Consider the following 27,960-nt stretch of genomic DNA (forward strand, 5'->3'; position numbering starts at 1 on the left):
GAGAGACTGCGCGAGGCTTTCCCACCGCCACGCAAGAAGGCTTCCTTGCTCCAAGTTCGAACTATATTCGTGGTGCGAAATTGTACAGGCGAGCGTCGCTTTTATCTGTTTGTGTGATTCTGGTCTGTGAATGCGCAGGCCGGAACGGAAGAACATCAGCTCCATTCCGTAGCACGCTATTCATTTTTCTTTGTTCTTCAAAATACTATTTCAGAGATGAACTCTTCTTTTAGATCAAAAAATTTCTTTGCCTATTCTTAGGCAAAAAAAAAAACAGGCTCCTTTCACATCGATTAACAATCAAGCTCCTATTTCTGCGTTATTTTTTTCTCACAATTTATCAAAAAACAAACAGACAGTAAGAGTACTGTAAGGAAGGAATCGGGAGAGCAGGTGCATCTCGGCTTGTAGAGAAATACAGGACCAGCCTAAAACACTGCACGGCAAAATTGCTGAGAAAAGGGCGTAATACATTTTGTTCCTTATGAAGGAGCCCGTAAACTGCGTTTTAGCACTTGCGACGAATATATTTTAGAGCTCTTCCTTTATTTCAAAAGTGACCAAAACAGTGCCGAAGAATACAAGGGGCCAAAAATCAATTCCGCTAGTCGTTGAGTCCTGCAGTCATAACCGAAAGAGGCGATAGATGTGAGGGGGGGGGGGGGGGGCACGTCTTGATGTTCGCGCTGCAGTGGCCTTTTTGGTATTGCTAAAAGAACTACTGGGGACTAACAGACCTCATTTTTCATTGTTTCTTTCATTTATTAGAAAAACAGGCTGCGTAAATTCTGCTTTTGGACTTCGATGAAATATCAACGGCCAAAATACGAGGTCATGAAGCTAACCGCATAAAAAAAGCACATTAAATTGATACAGCAGCTTTGCTTTTTCGGTCTTCTATGTTATGTCACCGATCAGTCAACCTTCTCTCACCCGTCTGTCACCGACTGAAGTATTTGTTGTCTAGACAAAGAACGAACTCAGGAACAGCAGAAAATCCTTCAAGTAGTGCCCTGCTACTATTTTTGGTTTTGCAGTTTTTATTTCAGGAAATTCGAGGTTAGCACATCCCGTCTGCACTGAAAACAGGCATGGTATTAACTGGGTTCAAAAATTACGGAGGGCACATCAGACTTCTTACGTGCGTTGAAGGCGAAAGCGTCGGTGTTTATTTTTTCCTTCCTTTCTAATGGCGCACCAACTGATTAGCATACAGCCGCAAGGCAACGCATGCACTAGGTTCACCTTTATTCACCAAAAAGCAACGGGGTTTTGTGACCTATAGGTTCGCGTTCTCGCCTCCTAATCTGAAGGCCCTTGCTACAACTCCCCACACGTTCGAAAGAAATTTCTCTTCTTTGGTGACGATATTTTGGACGCTTCGTTCACCACTTCTCCGGGTGTGACGCCGCCTGATTTTGTTATTAATGGGCCATGTAAGGCTTTCACCTTAAAATGCTTACAAGAAGATTAATTTTGGGGGGAATAAGAATACGTAAAACTCAAACATGCCAATGGTTCTGAAATTCTAAACGAAGCTCACGTGATCGTAGACAAATTTTACCTCATTATATGATCATGTCACAGCGTCTATAGGGGCACTCCCATATTTGTGATTAGTTTACTTGATAAGCCCAGGAAATCTGTACAAATGCTTCTGGTTTTCAAGGCTGCCACAACGAGCCGCTTGGCGTTCAGCGCTCAAAATCTTCTAGGGAATTTCGAAGTTTGGGTTTCAAAATAGTTCGTAAGAAACGCGAAGCATTCCATATGTCAGATTTTGGAGCGAAGAGAAAGAGATAGCCATATTAATCACTATGCTCGCTCAGAATCCATCAGGAATGCCTTAACTCTCAAAATTAGAAGTTTAAAAAATATAATTTGAGCTATGCGCGGTTCCACACTGGAGGCCAACAGATGCGGCTAGTTGTCGTAGGCACATTAAAGCTGGGCATGCTTTTTACAGCGCCAGCTGTTAAGCGCCCGTTTCTTGGTTTCGCGTCGGGGTAGTCGTAGCCGGCGTAACCGGTGTGTGCTTGCCATGGCAACCACTGGCGAGGTCCCTACCATCAAAGGAGGAGTGAATGACAAGGGCAGAGGAATGCGTAACCGAAGGGTGCTGACCAGCGGAACCATTCAGAAGTTGTTTACTATAGAAGGAGGAGGAGGAGGTTTGCCGTGGAAGAAGGAGGGTATACCGAGTGTTAGGAGTTCACAACAGAAGGGTGCTTGACAGTGCGCAACCCTCCTGTTGGCAGCTGCTCATGGAGGAGGGTATCGTGAGAGCGTTAAAATGTGCTACCAAAGAGGGGTGGCCACGAAAACCACCCTGAGCGGATTAACGTGGAAGGAGAGTACGGTGGTTACTGATGGAACCATTGAGATGCTGGTTGCCTTAGGAGAATATTATGTGCGAGAGCGGTGGAATGCGCAAATGTAGTGTGGTTTCCACGGGAAGAACCCGGAGAGTGGTAAGCGTGGAATAAGGAGGGAGAGTAATACCTCAACAGCGGTCGTTAAATCTTAAGTTACACAGTGGCAACCGGTCTGCGAATTTTCTTGCCTTTAATTTGCGTTTGGTGGAGATGCTGAGGTTTTTTTTCGTGCTGTCTAATTTTTCTTCCTTTATTTCATCAAGCCATATAACACACCCAAGAAAACCCAGCGCTGATATTGAAGGATGTGTTTTGGGTTTTCTAACGCTGTGCACAAGAAATTTTCATTCGCCCCACAATACTGCGCTCGAGAGCAATAAATTTTTGTGGCATCTACCAGAACGCTTTTCTTCCAGGCGTTCCTACGCACCCTTTATAATAGCCCACTTATAAGCGCCTTTATGAGAGAGAGGTTACGCAAACATAGCCAATAACTTTCTGCACCTTCAACCAAATGCAACGACCACAGTTTAGGACTCTATTCTCACAGTCTTTAATCCGCAGTCGCGCTCGGAAAGCACAAAACTATTTCGCTGATGTGAAATCGAAGCTGAACGCGTCCGCTTCAGCTTTCATGCCACACGCAGCACTGTTTTTCAGAGCCATGTACCGCTGGTTTCTGCACAGTGTGTTTATACGCTTCAATTATAGTGTTCCACTTTAAAAAAATTAAATATTTTTCTGCCAAAAAAGGGGACTGGTCGGTAGGGAAGAAGAGAATACTAAGAGCCGGAAGCTTTTGCCATGGTGCGAAAGCGGTTCCAGCAGCGAAGCAGAGCAGATTGTAGGTTCATTTATCCAGGCCAACCCGGCCGATACTGGAACGAACGTCGACCACAATGCACAGCGCTTCGGCCAAGCGGCACAGATGGCGGCGATCGCCGCCCCTACGGTGACTTCCCCCCTTAGACCCCCTCCTCTCTATCAGCCTCCTTCCGCGCCCCTAGCCTGCTCACCCTCGGATGCTTTTTCTTCGGACGTCCACACGACTGGGTCCGCGCGCCCTCCCCTTTCGATCCCCTAAAAAATTGCCGTCGGATGTCAGAAACCGCAAACTGGCGGGATGCTGTCCAAAGCAGGCCCGTACAGTTCGGGGGCTGGCGCCGGGGCGTGAGTTAACGACGAAGAAAAAGCGATCAGTCCTTGAGCGACGGTCCTACGTCTTCGTTTGCAGCGGTTCCGGAGACAGAGCTGGGAGTGAATCGGTCAACCTCCGGTCAGAGATACGCGCTAGGCGGCAGTTCTTCTGCCAGCCAGAAATGGGAAGGGAAAAAATACCACAACACTGATCAATCAATGGCTAAACACTGATTCCCTGATAGCATTGAGCATAGTGGTTAGATGAAGAGAAAAAAGGCAGTAAACTACTTTGAGCGCATTCAACTACTCTGTTCTGCGGATATTGAACACCCGGGATGTATTTTCGCGGTCGCGCATAAAACATTTTTTTCTTTATTGGAACAATATCCCCTTTAATAAACTCATTGTTAAAGGCCGTGCCAATCGCACTCCACACACCACTCCACTTCTTAAGTAGTTTTGTGACCGCTTCTCTCTGCTCCTCTGCTCTGCTCTCTGCGTCTCTCCTTCTCCCATGTATTTCCTCCAGTGCACATTCGTGCTTTTCAGAGGGACGCCTCTGCAGACACCCTCACTTTTATTAAGTGTCCAGCATTGGACACGCCTTGCATTTACTGCATCGTACTTCGACTGCCTTCTGTAGCTCGAAACACCGCGCGGGGAGCTACGCTGATACAGCATGCATCCAGCCAACATATCTAGATCTGCTAATGCCCAAACACTCTATTTCTTCATCTTTTGCTTTGAAAGATGGCGCCTGTCATCACGCGTGATGGTGTCAGGACGAGCACTTAATTGGAGCGTAGTTCTCAGTGAAAGCAGATATTTATGACTTTAAGCTGCACTACGCACCTCGGGATATTTGAAATCCAGCATCTTGTTGCCATAATCGGCAGAATTCAGTTTAGTTGTGAGCACAACATATCAGGTTACCACATCCTTGTGAACGCAATTGCATTCCGCCTTAGCATACTTCTCACTTTCACTACTACGCCTTATTGCATGCAGCTCTCGACTCTATCTCCGCTCCTTGATATTCACCTGCTTCTTCATTATATACATATTGGCACGAAATGTAAGTTCAACACTATAACTAAGCAGGTGACATGGTGTCAGCGCTCTTCGTAGTGGTGTTGTTGGTGGTGGAAAACTTTAATCTGTAAAGAACTTTTTACCCCCTTAACTGGGAAGTGCCCTTGTTTCCTCTCCTTTCGTCCACGTCTTTCGCACTGTTGCCATTGAAACTGAAATATATGTGCTCACTCGCAATATTTTCCATTTCCGTTTTCCTTCTATAACGCAATTCATGGAACACATAAAATTCAGGACTATTTTGGATAACTTTACGTGCAGTACATGACTTCCTTTCATGTAGCACCTTAGTTTAGCTCGCGCGCATTTTTGCATTTGGTTGCCTCGCGTTCACCGCCGTCCGTTATCGAAAACGACCTTTGAGCTCACTGTTGACAAGATAAAAAAAAAGCACTCAAACGCTACAGGAAGTGTCCAGCGAACAGCATATTTTGGCTCGCAATCAAAGTGCATGCTTCTATTCAACTTTTCTGCATTCAAATTGCCGCAGGCCACTTATTCAATACCAAAGCCGACTTGTACTCAACATTTATATCCATTTCATCTCCCATTCTTATTGAAGTAAGCGTTAACTGTGCGAAAGGATAAGACAACAGGAAGAAACGCATGCGACACTTAAAACCTAAGACTGCATGAACAAACTTTGAACCAACTAGCCCAGCAAATCTTATTTTGTTTTATATGGTTCGATATTTTTAGTGTTTTTCCGTGTGTAAGCACGAAAGATTCTCTCACCGTTATTCAGTACACGAGAAACAATTTTTTATAGGCTTTTCCAGAGTCAAACTAAATGGTTTCTTTTTCTTTTTGTTCACTAAGGTTCAAGCGGCTGCCAATGGCACGACCAGCAACTGCAGTAAAGTGCAATTTGTGTACTCAAGTCCTTTTTGATAATAAGTCAGCGCTTCATGTCTTGCATTAGGTTCATGCAAACTTTCTGTGAAGTGTAAATGTTGGTAATAATATGACCTCTCCTTTCAACATTAGTTTCTCGCACGTGTCTTCATTGGCTTCTAAGTTCAGTAACATGATTCTGCCAACGTATGAACGCTGGTGAAAAACCTGTATGTTTCGCCATCTGAAAAATAGGAACTCTGCTTCACGAAACTTACACCCCCATTTCTATTGCACGCGCATCTATCTACAATACAAAGTCAGTGCATGGGAATTCTACTCATTCTTCAATTACTGCCTTTCAATTTCCCCTTTTTTATCACTTGTACAACCTGTGTTTCATGCCACTTATGCTTTCAAATCTCAACCTTGAAATTTCATTTCCTGGTTCGCATGGACGCTTCAGTTATTATGAAAAGGGTTCAGCTCACGCAATGAGATTCATGTGCACGTTCTATGCATCAGTGCGTTTGCCACTAGCGGCAATTCTGTAGAGGCCAGCGTAAAAAAAAGACTAATCTAAGATGCATTTGTGCATCAAGGCAATGGTATGCTTCAGATGCACAGGATGCCTGCAGTGTTTGAATTTGGTGGCTGTGAATTCCTTTCACTGCCTTCATGCGACAATATTTTGCTTTTTCTAGCGTGTTTTCTTTACATATATGTGTGCAGAACTGGTGGTGCAAATTAACTCTCTTAAATATATTGGTATGACGTCTTCTAGAAGAGATGTAAAAGGCTGACATTGGCGAAGAACAAATTTATCTCTTATATATTTCAAATTAAAGCACTGCACGCATTCGCTCTTGCTACAAAGCTTCGCTTCAAACTTTAAATTTAGGCAGTGGTGCACGCTTTACAGGACACCATGGAGGACATTTTTTTTTTTTGTCGCGGAAACGGAAATAGATAACGATATAAGCGCACATCTGGAAGAATATTTATTTCTGCGAGCCCCCCGGCTCTATTGAGGTTACGTGTGGGCAGCTGTTTTGCGCTTGTCAGCTGCAGCTTTAAGGCAGGTTTGTCAATTTGTGCAAGTTACTTTACTTTTTCGTTCGTTTTCAATACTCACGAATACACCAAATTTTAATGTTTGCAGTATAATAATCGATGCCAAAACTTTGACACCAAGCATTTTTTTATCAGCATATAGGTGTACTTTCAAAAGTGCACAGCCGTAGTTATATCGCAAAAACTGCTGTGAAAAGACTTATTTCTTCAGCTGTTACCAAGCTTACCAATTCAACTTCTTTAGATAACAGAAGCATAGGTGTGTACTACGAGAAGTTTATTACTTTCAGGGCGGGCTTAGTTTATTCCACAGTTTTACTATCCCAAATCAAAAGTTAAAATTCGCACGACAATACTGATTCATTTCTTGTTTTTTGCTGAGTTGACATCGACTTTAAGCCTCTGAGCACACGCCGATAAATTGTTAGAGATTTTATGGGTAAACTCGCTCATCTTTCGCCGCCCTCAATATGACGGCCCAAACGTTCCCATAGAAAATTTTCTTCGCTTTCTTCTTCTCTTTTGAAACTGCGGTACTCTGAAGATGGTCATGAAAGGCTGAAAAAAAAAAGAATTCACAGTTATGTAAAGCAGCAACTGCAACAGCTGTTGGAGAGAATTTTCTTCCTTTTGTTTGCAATAGCAAGCTCTTTCCGGCATTGCGAGGCTCTTCAAATCAAGCACAGACAATGAATCAAGCCGACCCACTTCCAGGCAGTCGACGTACATTGTATGAAAGTCAAAGATAAAATGAAAAATGACGTACGTATAAGGAGCGAATGCTTTACGCGTCTTCTTTGCCACTGGGGCCCTATCCGCGGCGGAGGTAATAAGCGAGCTGATGGGAAGGTAGCATCACGTTCGTAATCAAGCGTATATTTATCTCGAACCCAGCAGCGCGCAGCCTTTCTAAGGCCAAGCTGTTCGTGGAGCCAGCTGTGTAGGCTCGCTCCAATGGCAGACTCGGGGCGCAGTTGTTTGGTCGTTAAGGCAGCGCACCTTCTCAATATTTTTCTTATCTTCCCTTTTGTCCTTCATTTTTTGTCACTATATTTTTGTTTGTGTATTCTGCGAGACAATAAACGCTACTGCAGCAACGACATGCCAGGTGGCGAGAGCACTTATACGACTCCTCTCTACATTAGCGCCTCTAAGCGGTTTGTGTCACTTTATTATCGCCCTCCTCAGCGCCTTGTGGGTACTCTCTGCTGTCGCGGATATATACGCGCTGCCCTAATAGTTCCCGGGAGTGCAGCCAATTTCTGGCTGCTTCTGATTTCGCTCACCTTTACTCCTCCTGCTGGTAGCAGATCAAGCAAAAACCAAAATCGTGACGCATGAGTCAGCGGGACATTTGATAAAGTGTCAACAACAATTAGGGCGACTAAGCCTGAGTACTCCGCATATACATGAAAATGTACCTAGAATTTAATCTTCTCCAGTTTTTTTCGCACGGCTGTGAGGAGATTGGAAGAAACCTTCTGTTTAGCATCAACAGTAAAAGGAAGAGTGGAGAACTTTGCTTCTTGAACGTACCATAAAAATCACGGGCTGGACAAAGCATCTGTCCGCTAGCCGACGTTTCGAGAACAGATCTTATCAGCTAACGCTCATACGAAGGCACGTCCTCTTATTATAACGTCGACTAGCGATCTGATTCTTTGTTTACCATACGTAACAATGCAGATTCAGAAATGATAGATAGTTTATTTGTATAAAGCGGCATTTTTATTATCATTCTATGACAGCTACTCTCTTTCTGGCATATATAACGTCGCGGTCGTAACCTTATGACATAATCGAGAACACTACCGATACTGATATCAAGCTATGCAGCTGAAAGAAAAACCGCTGGCCAAAATGTGGAAAATTCTGCGCCATAATAAACACGTATGCCCAAAGTTGGAAACTGTAAAAAATGTGGCATTTCGAGTCATGTAAGCCAACTGAGCCTGGTATAGGGCGCTATACTGGTGGTCACGTTACATCTTTCGTTCACGCATCTTTCAATGCGAGTCCTGGAGAGAACACTAGAGAAGTCTTTCATAATGCACCAGTAGATTTCGAGAACAAAATACCTTTTACATAGTTTAAACGCTGTTTATTTCACTTAGACCTTTTCTGATATTCTATTTATATTCGAAGCATGGCTTTGCAGTGGGGAATTCGCAACATTGTATAGGTTGATTGTGCGTCGTCTTTCGTTCCTCAAAACTCGCTTTTCAGCCCATTACACTTAACGTGGTAAAGATGACTTGTCGACAACGTGGAGACAAAAACAACGAAAATACAGTGCAACTATACAGCAACTATCTATTATTAACTTCACCTTTCACTGCACGTACGTAGCTACGGCATTTTTTTGAAACAGTCTGACCCTTGTTGAATTCCATTTCTGTGCAAGTTTACGCGTGAAGCCGAATGCTCGTCACGGTGTTCGCTCGGAAAACATCTTCTTAAAAACAATGACAGAACATTCTTCTCAACGACCAAATTGAAAATGTTAATATCAAAGTAAACAGCACTGATTTTCTTCTTTAAATATACTGGAGCACAGGACGTGTGTCCGCACAAAAGGATAATATATTAATGATAGCCACGGGTCAATATTCAGTACATATGTTGAGTCTATACAGTCGTCTTTATGATGCGAGCTTACAAGAACATAATAACGAACGCGAAACTACATCCAAGATTCCGTATCCTAATTATGAGCTCCATTACGCAGGCGCCGTTAGAGATGCTGATTTAAACAAAAGTTGGCACATCTAACGATTTATCATGAGACAATAAAGATCATTTATATGCCTCTAACCCTGAATTTCTTTCGTTCTTCTATTTTACTGCTTAGCTTCCATTTCGTTTCAATAAACTCTACAAAACTTGTGATTTTTTTAGTACATGTTCATGAAAGCAAAAAGACGAGCAGTATATAAAACTAAGTTAAGTTATGCGGTAGGGTCAGCTTACGTTGCAAAACTTTCGAAAACACGAAACTATTTTATTATCCGCCCCTTTATATAGAAATAAAGCACATCATAAACCGAAAGCTTCCCCATGTGAAGAGTAGTATGCAAAAAAGAAAGCAGTGTTGATGGAATATTTATAGTGTAAGCAAGCATATCATGTGTATACCTCAAGAAAACTGCGCTTGAACTAGTCTCCTGCCGGTTCTTAGCTACAAGAAGCGCAGAGGCCGACAACTTCACCAGGCTAGAATGACTTTTTGAGACTATAAGCAGTTGGCTGTCTGCCCTACGGTTTACAACTTCTATTGCTTAGCGATCTTTGCATTTCTTCCTATCTATTCGCTTCAGCGGGAATACAATGAAAAGTAAAGGGGTGAATGACTGGCGTAGATACAAGCTAAACAGGGGTCCCACAAATGAGACAAGAAGCAGACGAGAATGGAGACCCCGCTAAAATGCTGCCTGCTGAAGAGCTTCAGGGAATACGAGAGGAAAAAAAGGAAGTATAGAGATTGCCAGATAAACCGTCCCGTGCATTTATAAAGCTTCCGCCGGACAGCTCCATTCGTCTTCCGGGCATTCTCACGCGCTTCGGCGAACCTCTCGCTTTATCCTCCGCCGTGGTCAACTGCTGCGCCTCTAATCATTTCCGAGGCAGCAGTATATAGGCATTCTCCTTTCCTTTTACGTTCCCTGCGCAGTCTTCATTTCTGTGGCCTCTTTCCGCACCCCTCCTTCTCCCATTCCTCCCTTCTATTTCTTTGTGATGAAGCTCAAAGCGATTTAACTGAGTAACTCTTCCATGGGAAGGCAATTTTGCCCGGTGGCGTCGACCACAGGGCACTGCTCCCGCGGGTCTAACATGCTCCGGGCTTCACAGAAAGAATAACGTTGAGGTCCTGCGCGATGACCAAGAAAGTTCTTTTTTTGTGTGTATGTTTTTTTTCGTGTGTGTGTTTTTTTGTGTGCTCAAAGAACAGCGAGAAGAGCATAAATTAAATATGCGTAGATGCCAGAGCTAATTTCCCACAATGGGGCGTATTAACTCTAAAAACGCCGTTCTGTCAGCGAGAGCGGTATTTGGTAGGGCGTGACCGCGTGGCGGTATGTCACTGCATGGAGGTAGGCAAAGTTCACTGTTTGGTTGTGAAGTTTGAACTAATCGCTCTCACTGCAGAAAGACTTAGTTTATCTCGGTGCATAGAAATCTACAACATTGAGAGGTTATTTTTCAATGCAAGTCTTGTCATCCACTTACTTGTTGCTGGAAAATCCACAAATCATTAATGAAAATGGTTCTCCGGCTGTTATGTTCTCCCGGTGTCTCCAAGATATTCAAGTCACTGAATAAGTTCTGGCTCTTAGAGGTCAACTGAACGCTGCCTGTTCACAAGGTGAGCTTTCTACACCTGGTGCCGAAGATTAGATAAGTTTCTAGCTTAGACCCCTCCGAGAATATGATAAGCTAAGACTCCTGACTTTCTACCGCACTTTGCTGCCACTGCAAGCGAAGTAGCAATCAAAGCCCGCATGCTCAAATGTAATTGAAAGTGGTAGTCGAAGTTTCGTTACATTAGATGAGTATTTGGGAAAAACTTCTGTAACGGGAAGCTCCGAGATTAAGAGACGCCGCTCAGGACGAGATGTGAGCAGCAGGATTCAGTCAATGTATGAAAAAAAATTGCCTGTCTTCAATGCCTTGTGCATACAGTGCGTCGTGTCCCAGTGCCCACTTGATCAATTTATCCCTATCATCACTAACATTTTCGTAAGAAGATAAATGTGCTATTTGCCATTGCCCACTCTTAACAACTGAGATTCGCTACGAGTAAAAATGAGAAAATGAGAAACTCAAAGCACAAAACAGCATTGTTTGAACTTCGGTACTAATATTATTATCTTTTGGCATCTTCCAAATCTTCGAGATGCTGGGCTCGCAGTTTCATATTAGATAGCTATTTTGTCCACACTTAATCTGCATATAGTTGACTATAGTTTACACGTCGGCATTAAGAATATATTAGAAAGTGCGGTGTGCAATCACTGCTTTTTAAAACCATGCAGACCAACAGCATGTCATATTCAATAGGTCACTTAGGTGCTAGAAACCAGATTGTAGTATTCAGACCTGAAAAATTTTTGTATATAATTAAGACAATACTACAACTACGCAATTGTTTTGCACTTTTCCAAGTAAGCTACAGCGCAATTTACATTTGTTTCTACGAAATTAACAAGAACTTTCGCCAGCCATTTTTTTGGCCCAACTAAATAGAGTTCGTTCCAATATGTGCGACTCCTACATTATTAAACTTGGCCAGAAGCGATTTGTAACAACCTAGTGTGCTCAAAGCTATCTGCAACGGTACTCGAATGGAGACCTGAAAGCATCAGATTCACGATCTGCGTGCCACAGAAAAGAGCATGGAAGGCGGTAGGGCGAAATGCTTAACATATGTACAACCTCCCTCATTTCTATCGCATACCTTCCGCTTCACTGGCGCCTCGATTTCATGTCACATATAGCGCATGAACCTTTGGCTCAAAGAATAATAACGGTGATGCATCCAAGTTTGGCTTTACTATGGAAAGTGATCGATCCAGAAAAGCTAGAGGGCCGCGAGCTCTGATATGTCCCGAAAGGCCGATTTTTCTGTCTTCTCTTCAGCGCTTTGCTACTTAACTGAATATTTTCAAAATGCGTTCGGCGATGTTCTCAAAATGGTCTAGTTGAGCATTCCGCTGGTCCGTTTAGTATTCATTACTCTAATCAAACTAAACAAAGCTAAATCTGAATTGTTAAGATGGCTTAAAATGCGGGACAAAAAAGAAAGGAACGCCTCCAAAAGCGAGCTTCACCGTGTATCTTTAGAATCAAAGCCACTACTGCTTGGACAAACGTTCATGAGCGAAATGCGCGGGTGGCTAAATAAATTGTTACCTAATATACATGACTGATACTGAAGCAAACAATGCGCTACTCGGCACTTCCTACCAAAACAAACTTCATTGAAGTTTCGCATCAATTAAGAGTACAGGTTGGCAGTACCTTCACCGGGCTGAGGGGTATCACGGCAGGCCAGGGAAGCCTGAGTGAGGAGACAGTGAGAGGGCCGCCTATAGCCGGTGGTCTGGCCGACGGAACTATGGGTTCTCGCTTACCATTCGGCGGAGTTTGCGCGCTAGTCACTCTCTAGAGCTCCTCCTAAACGTGCAAATGAGCGCCGCGGTACGCGTGTCTCGGTGATTCCGAGCCGTGCTTCGTACCACGGTCGACGAAGCATCACATTCGGTGCGCATATAAAAGGGCGCAACGAATTTTGCGCGCACTGGGATTCCAATGACGCCTCGCTCATTACGCAGACCCATTTAGGTCGAGTGCCTCAGTGCCATAGCTACCACATAAGTTGAAGTAAGTTAAAATACCTGAGAAGGCGAGGGACCTGGTTTGCGCAGGAAGGTAAAAGATGGGCGGAGGGTGATTAAACTGTAGTCCCTAGAGCGACTGGTGTACGAGCTTTCGAGGTAATAGTTTGCTGTTTTTGCACGAGAAGGCACTAAGGACTGCTCTGGGCGAAATCAAAGCCGGGATGAACCATGATCCCTTTAAACACTGGTGCGTTTAGGAGGCCTCTCTGCTGCACTGCGTGCGCCGAGGAGCAGTGCTCGGTGCAGGAATATTTCGCACAACACTGTTGGAGAAGTAGGCTACGAGAAATATAGATGTTATCTGCAACACAAAAAATCTTAGAGCTGATCAGAAAAGGTGCGCCCAAATCGGCAACAATTTATCCTCTTTGGAAGTGCCGGAATATAGCGTCTTGCCTTGTTTTCTATACCCGATATACACAAACCAGGAAAAGTACTAACTGCGGCACCATTTTTGGGGACTCCAGAAAACTCCTACGTCATAACCACTGGTAGTGTATAAAAAAAAAACAACTTACCCGCTGTATTTAAATTTTTGATTGGAGTGCAGACGACTTACCAGCGCCGACGAGCCATTAAAAATGGGCTCGTGCGCTGAAAACTGCCTCGTAATGCATAGCAGCCTTTGCGTATTATATACCGCGTGCTTGGAAACCGCTGCATTAGCAAGTGCGATTTGAGAAACAAAATTGATATAGTCCTCTGTGTCATGATTCTGCACACCTTCCTGGTTCGCTATCCGCCCCTACTACCACCTTTTTATAATCTGTGTAGTAACGGCTAATCTCCAGTTACGAACTCACTGCCATCTCCTTAGATACAATGTTACAGATGTGACAGTAAATATATTATATCGAACGCGCTATTTATTCTTGAATCAAAAAGAAAACGTCATCAACATTAATATTTTTTTCACTTCCTCCATACGCGTGCGCCGTCCTGTCTGCCTGTTTTCCCGTCTGTTATCATGCCTCTCAATAAATAAAGATACTAACAGTAATAGTCAAGAAGATAACTATGCAGTACTAGACAACCAGCCTGCTAGCCAACACGTTTCAGCTGTATTATGATGCGCTACAGCACGCGCAATGCTATGCTGGAAAATGCGCTATTTTAAATCAAAAAGCCTATTTTAAAAACTTCAAAACTTCTTAAGCGAAACTGCAGGTATAGTGCGCGTTTTTCAATAAAAATTCAATTTTCTGTAGCCGCTAGACCCACGTTAATATCTTGTGTTCGTCTTCCGTTGCGCTTTACTCGTTACACGACAACCACGAACCAAATACCCTAGAGAGAGGTTGTGAAGAAGCACGTCTACGAAAGTACGGTCGCACTGACAATTCCTCCAGCTGTCTACATTTTTAATGCGACAGCATCGGAAGCGTCATTGGGAAGAAAATGTGTGGTCGGAAGCTATATTAGCTCACTGGCGGCAGGGAAGTGACGTCGCCATACCGGAAGTGATTTCACTTACGGTGAAAGCATCAACCGTTTCTAAGCCATCGCTCTGCCGACACATTAGGCAGTAAGGTGTCCCTGTGGTTTTGTTCTACAAAGGCCACCTCGTAGTCGACAGTAATAATATCTAACAGCTTACAGAACTTCAACTGAGGACAAGGTGGGCCTTGAATAGAGAAAGAAATCGATGGTACGCGGTCATATTTCCTATAAAGCATGAAACGTCTTAGATAGATAAGATATATATAAAGAGGAGGAGGGAGAGACAGGGATATTAACCAGAAAGGGGTTCCGGTTGGCTACCCTGCACTGGAGAAGAGGGATAAAATACAGTTGAAATATATGCAAGAGAACCAGCGCCCGCAAGAACTTTGCAATTTCTCTCTGCGTTTTTCCCGGTGCCTACGAACTAAAGCTTTTGAAACATGGACATGGGGCTTTTCAAATAGTAACGTGTGAATGGTGGAAATGCAAAAAGTAGTTACAAACTGCGTAAAATAAGTATGTTTTTAAACTACCACCATATACATTCATTTTAAATACAGACACCTCAAAAACGCGTGGCAAGTTTTAAAACACAGCTTTTTATTCGGGTTATTCTAAGGTGAATATTTCAGAACCTTTCAGAGTTTTGTGATCATGATTTCCATTGCACGATTTGCTAGACGACTAGAATATACGAAGCAAAGTGAACAAGTCTTGAAGCTGAGCCCCAGTCTTCGAGCCAACGTTTCGACGAGAGTACTTGTGTTTGTCTATGCAGAATAAGACAAGTCTTCTTGTCAAGAGTCTCTTCTTTCTACCGCCTCTGTACCGTGGACCCCACACTAGGCTAATTTTGCTGTGTCAGCTCAGCTGTTAACACCGTTCACCCAAAGGTTTCGGTAACACGAGCCCCGAGAGGTGGTCGTTAAGAGCAACAAACGTCCCGCTACGGGTGTCGCAAGGGTTGCATCGAATGATATCACTCCGTTTGGCCGAAAACCGCCGGAGCGTTTCTGGGTTCAGGGAGCGCGCCAACTTCATCCTCGAAATGAAAGTCTCAGCGCGACTTCAAGGCTCGTCGCTGGTGGCGAGAAACGCAAGACAGACGCGGAGTTGGGAGAACGAGGTGGGTCATCCAAGCAACAAGAAAGGGAGCCGCTTGGAGAAGACAGTGCGCGACGTCAGAGCGTCTGGTGCTGACACCATCAGCAATCAGCGTTGCTGACAGCAAGAACTGCCGCGGGGTGCCCCCAAACGACAGGACGAGCTCTAGTCGGTCCCCTTATCCGCTTTGTCCGCATTCTTTAGCTTCATCCTATCCCGCATGCTGCCTGCAATAGAGCTTCCTCTGAGACGCGCGGAATGTCTGGCGGCGGCCAACCAATATATGAGTGCCGTTGTGCAAGCCCGCGCGCTATTACGCCATACATGCAGACCGATCGAACAAGCGAGACAAGGTGGGCTGCTGGTAGGCGCTGAGCTGTCGATGATGTGGTTGCGTGTACAGCTATAACTCATTTGCCGCCAGGGTTGCTGCAAGTGCTGCATGCGTGCTTGCATACTTCATACTGCTGATTGTTTCTTAGTTATTTTGGGGTTTCTGGTAACTGCATTGTTCTACGTAGAGATGCAGCAAACGCCTTATTTTTATTAATTTCTGAAAATCTTGCAGGTTAGACACTGAAGAAAAGGGCGCTCAAATTATGAGACATTGTAAATGCACAGAGTACCTGTTGTCCTCCCATCAGGAGCACATATCAGCGATTCGCATTGTCTTGGACTTTTTGTGGATTGCACTTGTCGATGCGCTCTGTTAAAATATATATATATATATATATATATATATATATATATATATATATATATATATATATATATATATATATATATATATATATATATATATATATATATATATTGATGGAGGCGGAATCCTAGAGGCCCATGTACTGTGCGATGTCAGTGCATGTTAAAGAACCCCAGGTGGTCGAAATTTCCGGAGTCCTTCACTACGGCATCCCTCATAGCCGGAGTCACTTTGGTACGTTAAACATACATACATACATACATACATACATACATACATACACACACACACACACACATACATACATACATACATACATACATACATACATACATACATACATACATACATACATACATACATACATACATACATACATACATACATACATACATACATACATACATACATACATACATACATACATACATACATACATACATACATACATACACACACACACACACACACACACACACACACACACACACACATACATACATACATACATACATACATACATACATACATACATACATACATACATACATACATACATACATACATACATACATACATACATACATACATACATACATACATACATACATACATACATACATACATACATACATACATACATACATACATACATACATACATACATACATACATACATACATACATACATACATACATACATACATACATACATACATACATACATACATACATACATACATACATACATACATACCCTAGAGGTATGAGCTACACTTCCCTCCTAAAATGTACTTAAAACAACAGTAAACCGCTTTCTTCCTCTCTGTTCCCTGCGCTGCACTTTTCCCAAGCAGAAGAAAAGGACTCGGAACTCGAACCACACGCGTTCACACTGAGTTCAATAAAGTTTTTCAACAACAACAGCAACTCGAGAATGCAATTCGCTCCATAGAGAGCCGAAATCTGATTTATAAGAGCCAGAGCAATTGACAGTTTCCTTCAGCAACGCCTCGATACCTTTTCCAGCGTTGCTAATCAGTCATTCTATGCGCTGTAACTTAAGAAAATCGAGGAAAAGGAAGATGAATTACACGTTGACACCGACCTGTTGGTGATACCGTTGAGGACCTCGCTTCTATGCTTTATTTAAGGAGGTGTCGAGCAAAAGACATGGCTTGAATAGTGCCTCCTTTCCCCACTTCGCCCAAAAAGCGACAGTGCCTCTAGGCAGAACGAGCTTTGGCACATACCACGAAGCGTTTTATGCCCTTTTCCAACTCCTCTTCGGTCCCTTGCCCCCATTCCCAGGGCGCTGTCAGAAGCGCTGTCCCAGCACAGACCCATGATTGATGCCGGGTCGCCAGCTAACGCCAGGACCGCGATGCTTGACAGTCATTTGTCTGCGCGACGTTTATGGGCGCTGCTTTCGTCGTTGTCTTCATTCATCGCGGCCCCCGAAACCGCTGCCGCTAGTAAATGATTTATACCTGCGGATTATGTGTTTATTCACCGCGTACATGACGATTTACGTGGCGGACGCCAATGTGGGCTCTCTCGTCTTCGTCACATCGAATGTCAGTTGGCATGGGTTCTAGACCTGGCTGCAGGAAGGCTGCGGAGAAAACAGCGCGCAGTCTTTTTTTTTTCTTTTGCTCTTTGTCCTCGAGCAATCGAGTAAAGGCACTTATTGTAATGTGATTTTCACTGGGCGTAATTAAGGAGACTGCAGCGACTTCTAGAAGATTCTTTATTGTATCTCCCGGACGTAGACGGTGACGGCGATTTTGTTTCATCCAAATACAAATCGGCGTGGGAGAAAAGCGAACCTCCGCATTACAAATTTGATGCAAGCGTAAATACAGAGGATACTGCTTCATGTCAGCGTAGTTTCTGATGGGTTGATAAACAAACATAAAATATTGCATTTAAAGGTGCGACGGACGAAGTGACTAGCTAAAAGACAGGGATATATAGACACAAAACGAGCTGAGCTTCTCGGGAAGATGAAACTTATCATTAACCTGCCTGCCTCTTCGCAGCAAGGAACTCGGTACACAACTGAAGTATATAAGCAGCTGGAGGGATTTCAAGTTAAGCCATCAAAAATTGCCTCATGCAACAGCTAAAATGCAATCCCCTTAAGGTATACCTCTTTTATAGGACCCAGGCCGACAGCCACACCCAGGAGAGAAAGCACCATGGTTACAGTTATTCGTCTTAACGTCAAACATAAGCCCATACTAGCTGTTTTTCATCGCGTGCTGTTAATGGTTGGCGTCAGTTTTAAATTCGCGCTTCCGTCTTCCTTCCTCCTCTTTTTTTCTTCCTTCTTTTTTACTAGTTTCATTTTTAATGCCCCGATTCGTCGGTGGTAACGAAATTGACCCATTGGCCGGAGCGAACTGATTTCATCAGATGAGAATGGATGTCACTTCGATATAGACATCAAGAGCTGCTAACCTCACCGCATTATGAACATACAATAGAATCTGGTGTCCCAGCGATTTTTTTCTTTTCTCTTAGGTTCTACAGCCGCAACTAATGGTCTGTCGAGTGACACCATCTTTGCTTTGAACTTTTTAGTCAAGTGTGAATGCTGGGCCGATGCAGCACTGCTACGGCGGGTTGCTGCTATCTTGTTCACTCATATTGTCACGTAGTGGTGACGACAGTCGAAGTAGCGATGAAGACGGACAAAAGGTTTTATAAAAGAAAACTGTTTATTGGGCTGACTTACACCCAAAATGGACTGAATCACTCGGCGGCGGTGAAGCGACAAGCGTGCTCGGCGGTCGCCGAACATAATGCCCGCCGTTGTCGGCCATGCTCAGTTTAAAGCTTATAGCAAACTTTCGAGATAAAGCGTGCAAAGTTACTAGAATATTCCGGAACAACGTAGAATCAGCGCTGCCAGGCTGCGATCAATCGAGATAAATCTAGTCGCTTCTTGCGTCGCAAACAAAGCGATAAAGTTGTGTGGCCGCAGATTTGAAGAATGAACAAACACTGCAAATGTTCGCGGCAATATAAACATAGTTTCCTGAATGTCTCTGAAGCGTTTAGCCTTCTTATGTCACTCGGCTTTCACGGCCAGTTATCTACGCCAACCGAGGGTGTGCGATCAGCTTCTCGAAGTAAGAGCGGCAGACGAGGAACAACAACCTGGGAAGACGCCCACTTTCCCATCTGCGTACACCCAGAGATACAAAATTTACTACACCGAACTCGTCTAGGGCATCCTCTGTACCAAACGCAATCAGCTCTGCACCGACAGTTCACGATTCAAGCCAGCCAACACCAAAAGCCTAAGCTCAAAGGCCCAAACGCGGCCCTCGTATGTCGCAAGCTTCGCGCGCGTATCCGCCCACCGCCAACATGCCGCATAAAGACAGTGAATGTGAAGCCTAAGTTACGAGGTGTAGGCAGCGTGTGATGAAAGCAGTTAAACGTAGCAGGTCTCCAGGGTCTCCATGGCAACCGCGATTCGTAGTCGAGGCTCAGAGGTATAGCGGAACACGCCCAGCGAAGAGCGGAGGCGACGAGATGATTGCGGAGCGCAATGCGAGAGAGATGGGGAAAGCGACGCGCGTAAGATGACCTGAGTGGGATCCGCGCCGCTTGTCTATTCGCGGGGAAATCGGCGCGCGATTTCCGAATTGGAGCCCAGCCCTTTTATCCCAGCGCACACAGCTTTCGTTTGCATGGAGGAGCCAAGCAGAGAAAGCCGACCGGTACTGAAGCATCGTCGGGGCTTCCACGACGTCTGCAAACTTGTTCTTTTAACGCTTAACCTTCGCCCACCTTGTGTATTCACTAAACTAACGAGAGTGTCGTAGAGCCCAGTTTCTATTTCAGCCATTGTCTGGAAGCATGAGAACCCCGTCGGGAAACTGTTTACTGTGAAGAAAAATGCGAAAGAACTTTGTTCTCAAGAAAGACTCAGATGACGCACCTTTGCCTTTCGTATTACCACGGCCCTGAGTACGTACTTAACGTTCTGCTTCTGCAGCGTTTTTCTCCCCCCCCCCAAAAAAAATTTGTTTTCAAATGATGTCCAAAAAAAAAAGAAATGATGCCTAATATATTTTGACGCACACAAAATTTCCACGCACCAGTCGAACTCTGAAAAGGAACAATAGAACGATTGAAAAGCGAGGAGTTGGAGTTTCAGAATAATCAAGCATGGTTGTGTTTACCTGTCCAGCTTACCTCTCACCTATGCACATTGATCTGGACACGAAAGTTCAGCCCTGGTTCATTTCCAATGTCGCTCACACCATGTCGCGCATTTGAACATGGCAGAAACAATTATTCGCAAGACAGCTATTGTTGGTTTCGCCTATTTATCTCCTTAGGTGCATGACAACCCGCACTTTAAGGTTTGAAATTCTGAATTTTATTAAGGCAGAAGCGTTTAATGCGAGATGTCTGAATAAGAACGAGAGACAGCACCAGTTATCTTTAACCAGATAAAATTGCGATATAACCGTAAAATAGCTGCTTACTTTGGTGGGCGCCATGCTCCAGACCAGTGTTTCAACCTACGGCAGCGCACATTAGACCGGCGGTCTTACTTTAGCCCATATAATACCTGATTGGAAGCAAACCTGTCAATGCTATACAACAAGACGAGTTCTATAACGACGGCTACCAAGCTCATACCATCCGGCCTTTCGCTTTACACTGCTCCAATAGCAGTGTGTGGACCCCGGGCATTGAAGGGCTTGAAGGCAATGAGGCGGTAAATGATCTTGCTCGCGAGCTAAAAAACCGGTCGGTATCTTCTCCGTACCTCACCCCTCTGCTACCAAACTATGATGCACGGGTAGAAATCCTAAGACTAAACGGCAAGGAATAATTTCCTCACAATATTAAACGCACCAAAGAAAAAGCCACATTCTGGAGCCAAATACAAACGAACACCTTCCCTAACCTGTACTTGTACAGCCTCATCCACCCTTCCAGATGCCACCCCACCTATCCCTGGTGCAACGGTAAGCCCATGCTGTTCCACATTTTATGGAGTTGAGTTAGAAAACCATCCCTCTTGAGCACATCGCAAATACCGTATAAACTGTGGGAGGCAAGCCTGACCAGCAATGGTCCGGAGGACCAACGTCAGACCATCCGACGGGTCCAGATATCTTCGCAAGCCATAGGAGCCCTGATCTGCGGAGCTCACTCACCTGACTAGTCCGCCATTTTAAAGACAGAAAAGTTAGATCTCTCTCGTTCTCTCTCTTACGTCCACATAAAGAATTGCGAGAGAGTTTTATAGGCATCCACGTTTTTTTATGCGTAAGCAGTTTCCTGCCTGACGCTGCAGCTGTCTGGTTCTCACATTTCGAACAGTGAGCAACTGAGGCTGCACACGATTAAAAGACCAGAAGCATGCATGCAACAACGGAAATAAGTTTGTTAAACTCCATCAGTTCCAAATGACACTGACTACATCTTTGCGCTATATCATTAAACCATACAGAAGTGTTTTCTAAAGGCCCAAAGACGATATACAATGAGGGGTATTACAAAATTTTATTTCCACTCTTAAATCCGGTACTTATCTTCTCCTTCTAACGGAACGAAAACAACGAATACTACCGGGCAAAGAATACACCTCTTACTTTTTACTCTGTTGATCAGAGCATTTTATGAAGCCCGTCAACGACTACGCTTTTCGAAGACGCGGGTGTGTTTGCATCAATAAGAGCTTGTTTTGGAATCTGCATACGCAGGTTGTAGTTGTTTTTTTTTCTCTCGATCTGCACTTAGCATTTCAGTTCGGGTCTCTTTTCATCCCTACAAAATCACCTCAACTCCGGCACCTACTTGCCGTCTCGCAAGCGAAATAACGGCATCCCTTCACTTGCCAATCAATAGCGTGGCACCGAATCGCCGATGAGGCTGAACCGCTCTATCTCGACGTCCATGCATCAACGTCACCGACAGGCGACGTGTTGCTTTCGGACCACGAGGTAAGCGCGCACCTCGTTTTTGTCGCAACTGCCTTTGAAAGCCACGTCCTCTATTCTTTCCCCCCAACTTTGCGTCAACTTCCCTTCCGGCACACACGCAAAAAAATAAGGGTAAGAAACAGTGCGTCTGAACACAGGATAACACAGAAAGAAACAAACAGCTCATTTCGCAGTCTCTTCTCCGCGGCTTTTGGTTACCGTGTTAACGGAAGCATGACGGCAAATGTTGGCACTTTTACCTCGCAGCTAATCACGAAGAAAGCCTAAAGAGAGCAGAAAGAAATTTCGGACGTGGTTTTAGGCCGTCTAATTATGCTTGCACTGCCAATATAAAGGTAATTAATGCAGGGGTTGAGTGAATTCAGCGATGCGTTTATGCGCTATACTCGACGCAGACGCCGGAGGAAGTCGTCGCGAGGTCAGCTGACGGAAATGTTGAGAGGTAACAAGTTCGGGAAGACAAAAAATATAGGTGGAGAGAAAGCTAGCTTGGAAGGCGACAAGTTACGAGACAGAGGAATTACAGAAGGATATTGACTAGTGGAAGGGAGCTCACCGGCCAGGAGATATAGCAGGATTTGCGGCAAGGCCATGGCGCCTGCCTCCCGTCTGCGGCGCAGCTTGCCGGTTTGTTAGAAGCGGCTGGCATCCATCGGTGTGGCAAAGCGGGATTTGCTCTTATTTCTTACGCCGCTCACTGCTGCTGAACCCGTCACTTTTGGGCCACTCCTCCGTCCGTGTAGCTTTCGCCGGAAACGTCCTTGTTTTCACGTCAGTTTAGCTTCCGGAGTGGGTGTTCTGCGCAAGGGAGAAAAAGAAGACGAAAGTGTTACGTAATCGGCTTTTGACAGTCCTGTCCCTCCTACCGGCACGGCTGACTGGGCTGCCGGATCAAAAAAAGGTCCCAAAAAAGAGCATATCGAGAGGAGATGACAACAAAAGGGGACGCTGTTTCGGAAACGATCGAAAGGCAATGTTTGTTGACGATTTTTGTGCCCATCCTTCGTATTGAGTGCACGGTAATTGCGGATCAAGTTCAAACTATTCATTTGTTTTTCTTGCCATTACGACACTATGTGGCATTGTCTGTAATATTTTTCACTGCTGGATTTCTAGGTATCAGAGCAACGCTGTTGACTTGAGCCACGCTGTAGTGATGGCCTACGTTTTAATTTTGATCACCTTAAGATTTTGTAACCACTACTGAATCATTAAAGACTAACTTAGTGATTAAAATGTTTTAAAGTTTATCTCCACCAATATGTTCCCATGGCAGCCTCCAGTCCAAGCCACGGCCTATAACTCAAGAACAGCGCGTTTTATCTACTGCGCCTCCGCTCCGGGATTAGCCGTGTGCACTGCAGAGACAGAAACAAAAGCTGCGTGAATCTATATCAGCATATTCTAACTTTAGCTTGTTCTTAACTAGCATTACCGTGGGGACACATGGGGAAATAATCATAGTGTATTGGTCACCTTCTAACCATGGCGCGTCGAAAGCTCGCCCCTTGAAGGGGTTGGAAAACGAATAAGGTAGGGCGCTGAGCTCTTTCCATGGTAGTCGTCAAGGCTCCCTTGCCTTCAGAACATTTTTTTTATTGTAACTAGTGCCTAAAGGATTCCAGATAATCACCGAACTCATTCTTTTCCTCTACGTTTGAAGCGGTACATTTTCGGCTGGCCATGAATAAGAGCTGCACCAAAAATCCTGCGACAATATTGGCGCCGAAAGCACAAAATAACCTTCCTGTCTCTGTCTTCTTGTTTCCCGTCATCTAGCCAACGTTTGCTTTTGACTTTGACTTCCGTTCACATTCTGAAGCTTTGTGGAGGTACATGTGCACTATATAACAATAATGATAACAATACTACATGTTCTTCCTAAACAGGTTTTCGTCCGTATGCAGAAGCGATCTTTAAGAGAGAGGACCGTGACCATTTGTACCTGTACAGGACACCAAAAGAGCCCGTATTTTCTCCATTACAAGCAAATTAAAAGAAATACCAGGTCGCTAGAGAGGCAAGGGCAGATTAATGAAGATTATCTGGCCAACGTTGTTAAGCGCTCTACCAACGGCGTTAGAGCCGCCGTCTCAACATGTGCCACTTTGCGAACGCAGCCTTAAAAAGAGTGCGGTCCCCAGGAAACCAGTGTTAAAAGAAACAAAAATATGCCCCGCATTCTCGATGCTTGCCCTTCTCGTTCTCTTTTCTTCTGTCCTCCTCTTCTCGGTTCTTTCACAAAGCACCTGCGCTCCGTTACGCTCTATACGGCCGGTCAGGAGCAGGCCAGACCTATGCCAGAGAGTAGAGGCGCTAGGTGCCACGGATGAGTGGAGGCCAGTCTGACGCGTGCGGGAGAATTCCCGAATTCCCGAAAGCAGCGCGCGAACAGGGCTCTTTTCGTGGGAGACGAGAAGGTTATGCGCTTCCTCTCGGGCCGCACCCACTTTTTCAAGGGCTTTAGAAAGAGCGGCCAGCGGCTGGAGACACTAGGGGGTAGCTCCGTCGAGGGTGGAGCTCATTAATTTCGTCGACCCCAAAAATGACCCCCCCTCCTCCGGCCTGTCCACCCTCGCGTTTCCCTAATTGCCCTTTCACGCTTCCCGTACAGCAGGAGAGACAGAGGTCAGTGTAGGCGTGTGGAGTCACTTCTAACGCTGCTTTCAAAGGATTTCCCCCTTCCTACCCCACGATTCGCACATGGGCGTTAAACTGCCACGTCCCTTGACAGCTTGGCGAGACCGCTGGCACGGCCGCCTTCTGGAGTATGAGGAAAATGGGGAGGACGAGCGCGTGCGGGAGCGCGGGGGTCACACTTCACCAGATTAATGAACGAGAGCATCTCACCGGCACCATAGTTTTCCTGTTCTTTCTCCTTTTACTGCGCTGCACTTACCTAATTTCGAGAGCCTTGTTTTATTTCTTTTATTTTTTTTTCAAGCTGGAGATGGTTTCATGGGTTTATAAGGTTTAACGTACCAGAGTGACTCAGGCTATGAGAAACGCCGTGGTGGAGGGCTCCGGAAAATTTCGACCCCCTGTGGTTTTTTACTAACGTGCACAGACATTGCAGAGTACACCGGCCTCTAGCATTTCACCTGCATCGAAATGCAATCGCTTCTGCTGGATTCGAACTCGTAACTTTGGGGTGTGCAGCCGGGCACCGTATCCACTGAGCCACAGCGGCAGCTAAGCTGACGACATATTTCTCATTCAGGCTTTAGTCAAAGCAACTAAGCCTTGCATAGCACTGACCACCAATCCATGTGCGTAAGGCTCATTTGGTAGCAGGTCGTAAGCGCGAGCAAATTTTAAGACAGAAATGGTGGTGAAGTATGTTATTGGGACGGAGAGTGCGACGCCGAGGCAATGCGCGCATTGGACGTTTTTTCTTTCTCTTTGGAATTTAGAACTAAATATTTATTTGTACTTGTTTCTAACCCAGATACCAGAAGGTGCGAAGCATCAAGCGGGAGATTCATATTTTTTGTGCCGAACTCAGGAGCCAGCTGTGCACGCGAGTGCGGAAACTGACAGGCACAGTTTAGTGCCTCATTCTCCTCTATTGATGCAAAAACGTGTAGATTTCAATTTTAAAAAAACCGGCTGTGACGATCAAAGAGTCTGCGTGCTGTTTCTCTGAAGGAGCCCACAAATTTGCAATTCACATTTCCTTTCCAGCTAGCATAAAAAACTTCCTATGGTTTCGCGACTTCGAGCAGCACTCCTCTGGCCCTTCCAACAGTTACGCGCTTCTGTTAATGGTCTCTGACGTTCTCCTCTTGCTTTGCTACAACAGGTGCGACCAGGAAACCAGGCGACGGTGCTTAAAAGAGAAAACCAATGAAGGTGAAGGCGCATGCAGACGCGGAATCTGGTTGCAAAGAATTCGAGCTTCTCGAAATACGTTTCGGAACGGAAGTGGAAGCAAATAAAATTACCAGGGATGCATGCTTTTCAATATACTGCCTGTACTTTTTGATGAGCTGAATCACAGCTGCCGTGGTAAAAATTACCAGACAGAACGCCGAAGAGGACAGTTATTTCCTGTCTTCCTATCAGACAGACAGATGGCAAGACTCTCTATCACTAAATTAAGACCTGCATGTGAACAACTAAAGAGCAACTGCCGGCATTTAATCACAATAAAATTATTCTATCGATCCATCCGTCAGTGCATCCACCCATTCATCCATTTTTATCCATCGATCCATCAACCACCCATTCATCCATCCCTACATCTATCCGTCCGTCCGTCCGTTCGTCCGTCCAACCATTCATCAATCCGTCTGCCCCACCTCTCTGTCCCTCCGTCCTTCTTTCTGTCTGCCTGACCGTCCGTCTGTCCATCTGCCTTTCGGCTTGTCTTTCTGCTGTCTGCTTGTCTGTCTGTCCGTACACCTGCCTCTCAGACTGTCTCTCCGCCTATCTCTCTGTCCGTGCGTCCATCCGCCTGTCTGTCTGTCTGTCTGTCTGTCTGTCTGTCTGTCTGTCTGTCTGTCTGTCTGTCTGTCTGTCTGTCTGTCTGTCTGTCTGTCTGTCTGTCTGTCTGTCTGTCTGTCTGTCTGTCTGTCTGTCTGTCTGTCTGTCTGTCTGTCTTTCCGTCCGTCCGTCCGTCCTTCTGCCCGTCTATCTGTCGGTCCGTCCGTCCGCCTGCCCGTCTGTCTGTCTGTCTGTCTGTCTGTCTGTCTGTCTGTCTGTCTGTCTGTCTGTCTGTCTGTCCGCCTGCCCGTCTGTCTGTCTGTCTGTCTGTCTGTCTGTCTGTCTGTCTGTCTGTCTGTCTGTCTGTCTGTCTGTCTGTCTGTCTGTCTGTCTGTCTGTCTGTCTGTCTGTCCGTCCGTCCGTCCGTCCGTCCGTCCGTCCGTCCGTCCGTCCTTCTTCCCGTCTATCTGTCGGTCCGTCCGTCCGCCTGCCCGTCTGTCTGTCTGTCTGTCTGTCTGTCTGTCTGTCTGTCTGTCTGTCTGTCTGTCTGTCTGTCTGTCTGTCTGTCTGTCTGTCTGTCTGTCTGTCCATCCGTCTGCCCGTCAGTCTGCCCGTCAGTCTGCCCGTCTGTCTGTCTGTCTGTCTGTCTGTCTGTCTGTCTGTCTGTCTGTCTGTCTGTCTGTCTGTCTGTCTGTCTGTCTGTCCGTCTGTCTGTCTGTCTGTCTGCCCGTCCGTCCGTCCGTCTGTCTGTCTGTCTGTCTGTCTGTCTGTCTGTCTGTCTGTCTGTCTGTCTGTCTGTCTGTCTGTCTGTCTGTCTGTCTGTCTGTCTGTCTGTCCGTCCGTCCGTCCGCCTGTCCATCTGTCTGTCCATTCGTCCGTTTTTTCTACTTCTCTGTCTGTTGGTCTCTCTGTCTGTCCGTCTGTCAGGTTGTCTGTATGCCCGTCCGCCTGTCTGCATCTGTGTCTGTCCGTCTGCCTGTCAGTCTATATGTCCATCCACCTGTCTGTAGCGTGCAGCGCACTCTTCTTTTTCGCACTTTCAAATATATGTCAGTCTGTCCGTCCGCCCCTCTGTGTCTGTCCGTCTGCCTATCTGTCTGTCTCTCTGTCCGTCCGTCTATCTCTCTATGCTCAAGAAAATATGAAAGGAATATATAAGCACAGCGGCAGAAATCTACACTCAAAAAGCAACAGGCTTCGTTGAACTTTTCGTTATCATTTCTTTCCTTATTTCTTTTGCCCTCGGTTCCACGACACCAGCTTAAATTTGCAAGGAAAGATGAGGACAAATGGCCAGCTTTCAACTTGTTAGTATTTTTGACAGCCTAAATTAATCTCAACTTCATCCGGTCGCGCCTACTTTGGGCCGAGTAGCAGCCTTTCCTTTATTATCC

General features: G+C 45.2%; 1 protein-coding gene across 2 annotated transcripts in view; it reads right to left on the reverse strand.

Annotated features, from left to right (window-relative positions):
- Positions 1-27,960, reverse strand: part of LOC144128756 (cell adhesion molecule Dscam1-like) — a 129,256-nt gene that overhangs the window by 96,128 nt on the left and 5,168 nt on the right. For both annotated transcript variants that reach the window (XM_077662413.1, XM_077662414.1), the window contains exon 2: positions 22,698-22,939. In XM_077662413.1, the coding sequence (XP_077518539.1) occupies positions 22,698-22,734 (37 nt within the window). In that variant the 5' untranslated portion in view covers positions 22,735-22,939. The remainder of the gene's footprint in view (positions 1-22,697; positions 22,940-27,960) is intronic.

This window comes from Amblyomma americanum, chromosome 4 (genome assembly GCF_052857255.1).
Source record: "Amblyomma americanum isolate KBUSLIRL-KWMA chromosome 4, ASM5285725v1, whole genome shotgun sequence".
Classification (NCBI taxonomy): Eukaryota; Metazoa; Arthropoda; class Arachnida; order Ixodida; family Ixodidae; genus Amblyomma; species Amblyomma americanum.